The sequence below is a fragment of the Austrofundulus limnaeus genome, unplaced genomic scaffold (genome assembly GCF_001266775.1).
Source record: "Austrofundulus limnaeus strain Quisiro unplaced genomic scaffold, Austrofundulus_limnaeus-1.0 Scaffold238, whole genome shotgun sequence".
In the NCBI taxonomy this organism is placed as follows: Eukaryota; Metazoa; Chordata; class Actinopteri; order Cyprinodontiformes; family Rivulidae; genus Austrofundulus; species Austrofundulus limnaeus.
Genome location: NW_013952640.1, coordinates 225,465 through 232,203, shown reverse-complemented (window position 1 = coordinate 232,203; position 6,739 = coordinate 225,465). Strand labels below are relative to the sequence as shown.

At 40.1% G+C, this 6,739-nt stretch overlaps 1 protein-coding gene across 3 annotated transcripts in view; it reads right to left on the bottom strand.

Annotated features, from left to right (window-relative positions):
- Nucleotides 1–6,739, bottom strand: part of LOC106525706 (DNA-binding protein SATB2) — a 29,053-nt gene that overhangs the window by 17,833 nt on the left and 4,481 nt on the right. For all 3 annotated transcript variants that reach the window (XM_014020029.1, XM_014020027.1, XM_014020028.1), the window contains exons 2-3: nt 4,845–5,093; nt 2,152–2,331 (exon numbers count right to left, since the gene is read on the bottom strand). In XM_014020029.1, the coding sequence (XP_013875483.1) occupies nt 2,152–2,331; nt 4,845–5,049 (385 nt within the window). In that variant the 5' untranslated portion in view covers nt 5,050–5,093. The remainder of the gene's footprint in view (nt 1–2,151; nt 2,332–4,844; nt 5,094–6,739) is intronic.

Genomic DNA, 6,739 nt, shown 5'->3' with positions numbered 1-6,739 from the left:
GTGTGTGTGTGTGTGTGTGTGTGTGTGTGTGTGTGTGTGTGTGTGTGTGTGTGTGGATGGTGGTGATACGGGTAGAGGAACAAAGATGGCTCTTGTTGGACTCTTCAGTTGATTAATCAGAGGAGAAATATAAAAATCAGAGCAGGATGAATGTGAGCACTGTTTAAAGTTAATGTGTGTGTGTGTGTGTGTGGGGGGGGGGTGCTGAGCTCATTGATTTGTCTTACAGCAGTGTTTCTGCTCATTATGTTCAGAAAGTTACCAAAAAAAAACTAATTTTACAAACAAAACGTTAGCTAACGCTAGAGCTGAAACAAAAGACTGAAACAGCCTTTAAATATTTTATCTAATGGTTAAAAAGTTTCATTTACCCAATCTGCTTCTGTTCCAACTCCAGAGTTCAGCAGGTAAAACCTCAAAGTTTCTAGATATTAACCTCTAAGTAAGGACTTGACGAGGTTTGGGTGCTARATGTTACACAGCTGCTGTGTTTAAGGCTTAAAATCTGGTGGAAACACATTTTAGGTGAGATGTCAGCAACACATCCAAAACAAACCCGTACGGTAAGTTTGGTTTGGTTATTTTACCAACCAAGGCACCTATACGCTCATATAAAAACCAAAGCAGTGCCTATAAACTCCAATAAGAGCGAGCTGCTTTTATATTCAGCCGTAAAGAGAAAACTCTGTGCGAGTCTTTTAAGAGTTTTAAAAATACTCATCCAGTCAAAGCTATGCAAAGATGCAATCCAATCAGAGAAGAAAATAGAAGAGACTCCGTATAATTTTGGTTGTAACCACAGTGGAGGGGGAAAAAAATAAAAATGTACGACTCTGCCAGAAATTATTTATTTGAAAAGAAAAGGCCTATTTTTCCTGAACAAAACCCAGCTATTTGGGAGAGGCGAGGGGGGGTCGCAGGGCGTTGGCCACTTGGTTAGAGTGCCCTGTGTTTACGGGACACACCAGGAATGTCAAACAGCCATATTTATGTGTGTGTGTGTCTCTGTGTGTGTGTGTGTGCCATGTGCACGTGTCGAAAGGTTGTTGTTTCTCATGAGCTGCACGATATCAGTTTCTAGTTCTGATCTCAGACTGATGGGAACAAGTTTTTTTGGGTCTGAGATGGTCAGATATCAGGTTATTGTTCGGTTCCAGCGTCCTGCTGCCAAGTCGACAGACTGAATCACACCAGGAGATAAGGAGAGGAGGAGCAGGCAGACAAATTTATCTACAAAATACCTTCCACCCCCTCCACCACCCTGTAGATGTCTGACAACTCACTGCTGCTGCACATCTGGGAACCAATCATCTTTTATTCAACTATTGCTTTGAATAATTAACAGCTCATCAGTTACAACAACAGGAAACTTTATATTCAAACTAAAAAAGGGACAGAATTTTTTTATTATAATTAGAATTAACTGGTTCAAATTCTGGAGCCAGAACCCAGCCTGGTTGTCAATCAAGTGCATGAAAACACAATAAAAGAACAATAATATAAGTGTAATTTAGCTTCTGATTTTAAATCTATTTCAATTAAGTTAAATTTTAAAAATCCCTTTTTTAAACTCTTTTTGCGTGGGGGCTTATTGGTGGGTCGGAGTTGAACAACCCTGATGTAATGAGTTGCTGATTTTATTTTAGCTCAAGTGTTGCTACTTTTACCTTTAAACTAATGAGTTGCAATTTTAGCTTTTAGCTACAGTTTGGCTAGTTTTGACAACAACGTTTAGCTTCTGTGTTGCTGAACTTTGATTTCAGCAGCTGTAGTGCTAAAGCTATTTTTAAGCAAATGCCTTTCTGATTTTGTCTGTTAGCTCACATTGCTATATAGCACTTAGCTATTATGTTAACAATTTTAGCTGATGTGCTACCATTTTTATTAGCTATGTTGCTAYTTTTAACTCTCAGCTTATGTGTTGCTAATTTCAGCTTCTAGCAACTGTATTGCTGATTTTAGCGTCTATTCAGCTTGTTTAAATCTAAAAATGTATTCTTAATCTTTAGCCCAGTTAATTTCACTTAGCATTTAAGCTGCATTTTCACAGAAACATCAAACTATCATGTTTTTTCTAAATGCTCACGTTTAAGACTTTTTAAAGCTTGTTGTACAAACACCGACGTAAAGAGAGCTGAACACAACACTCACCACGTGCCTGAACCGCAGAGCTGTGGGAGTACCCGAGGGCCACGAGTGCCGTCTCCACCAGCTGCGTGAAGAGGACGTCTTTACGGACCAACACGAARTCGGCGTGATGGTCCCCGCGGCCCTCGCAGTCACCGGCTGACTCCGCATGCTCCACCACGCAGAACACCGGGATCATCAAACCTGGAACAACAAACCCAGTCCAAGTTATTGAAGCAGAAAGACCTGGTCCATCAGGGCTCAGGACATGGACGTTCAAGMCTTTATGTGTTAAAGGAAGAAGACAAAATCAGACTCTCTTAGACCAGTTGTGATGGTCTCCTAAAGGATTTCTCAATAAGTCCACACAAACACAGTGTTGTTCTGTGCAGTCAGTTGCTTGGTGGTCTGCTCGTACGAAGCTGCCTGTAACTCAGAAGATTATACAAGTACATTTGTGTTTGAACCACATATTAAAACCCACATGGGATCCAACTTGTTTCTAGAACCGCTGTTTAAGTGTTGCATGGAGCGCTCAGGAACAATGCCACGACTCCAGTGGTGGAACCGGTCCCCGAGCTTTAGTCTGGACTCGGGTGTTGGGCAAGCGCTCGCTGAGAGCTCCTAACTGTGGAGCTGTTCACACCCATCCAGTCCAATGGCGTGTCCCGGAGGAGTCGTTAATTAGCGAGCTATCAATCCTCCTCCTGACGAGAGCGGGACACATTGGGCCGGGCCAAACCACAGCAGCACCAGGCACGCTATCGGCCAATAACCCGACCGCTCGGTGGAAGGGCGGAGGGAGGCAGAGCAGCGGAATATAGCTGTGAGTGTGTGTGTGTGTGTGTGTGTGTGTGTGTGTGTGTGTGTGTGTGTGTGTGTGTACAGTTACAGTGCTTAAATGATGCTGATGTTTTCAGCATGAGAGAGTAACTGGCATCTCAGCATGAGTGTTTCCTGTTCTGATGGTGTCCCTGGCAGAGCCCAACATGTTGACCTCCACTTGTTTTTACACAGTTTTACACATGCAGCACTTCTGGACTTTAAGACAGTTTRAGATATAATCTAAGCCTCTGGACTGTCAATTTCTGTTCCTAAAGARGACAAACAGCTTAGTAAATCAGCTGTGTAAAAACTATTTGATGTGTACAGACTGAGCTCGTCTTTTGTCCCTCTGTATCAACACARGGGCTGCATGAAAAATAAAAGTGTCAAGCTCAGATTTAAAGTTTTATTAAAATACAAAAACATGTGGAAATGAGGAAAAACTTGAAAAGATGTTAAAACTGAAGCTAGAAATCGTTTTCATTACCTTATGAGACAATAAAAAAACACTTGTTTTGGGGTTAGAGGTTAGGTTTAGGGTAAGGGTTAGGCTATAGAAATAAATGGAAATCAATTTAAAGTCCCCATAAAGACAGAAAGATGATGAGGTGTGTGTGTAGGTACATCAACAGCTGATAAATAGTCGGAGTCATCCTGATTAAAGATGGGGGCCACAGTTCAGTTTATTGATCTTAATAACCTCAATAAGCTCAAAGTTGTGTGGTAGTAGCTGAGCATCACCTCACATGTACTCTGAGGGTTAACAGGCAGCAAGATCTGTGTAAACAGCTTATTTTCTGTGCAGTATAGATACTTTACATCCTATATACTGTGTGTATATATAGAAACAGTCTTTTGTCTTGATTTATATTCTTGCTGTAGTCTCTTGTCTCAGTTATCTTTTTCCTGCTGCAGGATGTGAAATTCCTCAGATGGGGATCAGTAAAGTGKTTTTTAATCTGGTATTTCAAGGAGACACTCTGTAGTGTCACGTTGTCCACACAATCAAGGCCCTGTCACTAATGTTTTACACAACTTATGCACACTTATGAAAATGTTATGAAGAAATTACTCATATTTGTTCACATTATGGTATCCAACAGACTTCGAGTAGATTTTTTTTCTAAATTCCACCTTCAGCGTGTACATCTTTAAGTTTCATAAACTGGCATCAGTTGCCTAAAAGGTGATAATGTGACAGGACCTCCATTAATATGCTTGAAAATTCACTTTTTTATTCTGACTTTTGAATCAAGTTCAGTTCGAGTCTCGTCAGATTGTGTGTCGAGGAGCTTCTTTGTTTTAGTTTTAGTCTATTTTCTTCTACTTGATGGTTGTTCTGAGTGATTTTCTGGAATTTATTTTATTGTGGGTTTTTGCTGTTTGTTTCTTCCCAGCTTGTTGTTTTTAAACAAGATGTTGGACTAAAATTAACACCGACGACACAAGCTTTTATTTTTGTAAAAAGAAAAGAAAAGAAAAAGAAAATCGGATTAGTTTGCTGTGATTTAAAACAAAGTGATCGCAGCCATCTTAGGTTCATGTGTTAGTTTTCTACTTTCAAATGAGAACATTTATTTTCTAAATGAGACTTTTCTGTAGAACAGAAAACAGCTTAAGTTGTCAAAWCTAGATGTTAATCTGCTTTGAATATATGTCAACAAATCTGATTTTGATAGAGTAAAACGCACCGCCATTTAAACATTCGATTTTAATGCAAAACAAAAAAAAGTTTACGTTTTTCCAGCAGCCTTTTAATGCCCTTTATAAGAAAGACGAGCTGACTTCTACAAACAGAGCTTTTCAACAATCCAGTTTGTCAGTTAAACTAAAATATGCTGAGACACGCAGCTTCAGCTTCATAAAAACGAGCTTTTATTTTGACGCCTCACCTCCTAGCGGCCTCAGCGGCGTGCTGCCGTTCTGTCGGATCGTGGGGTTCGCCGGGCTGCCGTTCACCTCCACGCGGCTCATCTTGCACTGAGGGGGGCCGCTGGAGGCCGGGCTCTCCCCCTTCGCCCCCCTCTCCTCGGGACTGGCACTGTCCTGACGCCTGGGGCTCTCCATCCCCACTCCTCCTCCTCCGCTCTGCTCCATCCCCCTGCAGACCTCCAGCGGAGCACCCAGCGTGGAGTGGGAATCTGAGAGGGAGAAAGAAAAAAAAACGTGATGAAGACTCAGAAATTAGATGTAAAATTAGTCATTTTAGCCACACATGACAAAACCGGCCTCTAGATTTATTTATCTGCTCCGTCTTTATTCATCCCCTCCTCTGGTAAAAACCAGCTAAGCCTTTTCTTTTGTTATTTACACAAAAAGGAGTCACGGACGGTCAGAGCAGACTAAATACAAACCTGTTTATTATCCTGTGTTTAGACACACAGCTGTACACAACAGGTTATAATGAGAGGCGTGTATGGAACATCAGTGAACTGTAGTTATGAGACACAAATAAATAAAGAAAACGGCGCTCTGAAGGAAAAAACAAAACAAAACATTTGAGAGGTAGTCATTTTGTAACATCTATATTTGTCCTCTTTTACACTCCTTTATTCAAAGTGTAAACCAGTGCCAGTCAGGGTGAGTCTGTAAACACACGCTTCCTCCCAAAAACACAATCATTCGCTTCTGAGTTTTACTTTTAACTTCAGAGTTTCTCCCACYCGTTTTACAGGGTCAGTTTCCAACCTGAGACTCTGGATTATATGGTTCACATCGTACACAAAACTTTAAAGATTAAGGTAGGAGTTCCCAAACTGTAGGTTGGGAACCCCTTGTGGGGGCGCAGGGGCCTGATAGGGGGCGCACAACATCTTAGTTTTTATTTATTTGAATAATAAATCAATAATAATAAGAAAAGACGGGTTACTTTTATGTTATATTAGACACTGATATCGGTATCAGGCCCGATGTACAAGTACTCATACAAAATGCTCCATTGAATGTTTACAGTTTATATTTCAAGTAAAAAAGTTTGTCAGTTCCACGATTAAGAAATTTATACAAGCTGAAAGAAAATCTTACGTTACTTTTATTTATTTTAAATGTTTCAACAGAATATATCCTGTTGTATATTTGATTTGATCCAGTCAGAGGGGCTGTAGGCCTGTAAGGAAGGAGACCCACCTTGTTCTAAATAAAATACACAAGTTTTAAAAGCCATAGTGACAAGTACCCACACCTAAGTACTTGTAGTCGTACTTGYTTTGAGAAAAACTGGGATTGGGACACCAGTTACGTCGTGTTTCCTTCAATAAGCATGTTTAAACTTAAACGTTTGACACATTGTTGTTCGGCAGTTTGAGAACCATTACAAGCCCTTCTGTTGTTCTTCTTACGAGAAGGAAGTTTAAAAAGGGGGTAAAACTTTCAAATCAAGTCCCTGAAAACATTTTTTTAAGGTTTGATCAGGTCTTATAAACAGGCTTGTTATTGATTGCCTTCGCAGGCGCAGGTGTGTTCATGTGTTCATCTGTCAACAACATACAGTACTTCAGGAAGACAAATTAGAAGATTTTYCAGATATCGAGTTTAAATTTGTCGCAGCAGGTGGGTAAGAGCTTGTATTGTTTATAATATTTTATTATTGCACGGTGGCAAATTAGAGCTGTTGCCTCTCGGTGAGAAAGTTGTTGTTTCGATGGTTTTTACAACAATTATGTTGTGAAGATGATCCGTTTCTTTAGGAGCATCAGAAACTATTAATGTTGTTGCTCACTTATAGATAATTTCAGATATTTTTTTATTTAAAACAACACAGAATCCTAAAGGTTTAATGCTTAATTTT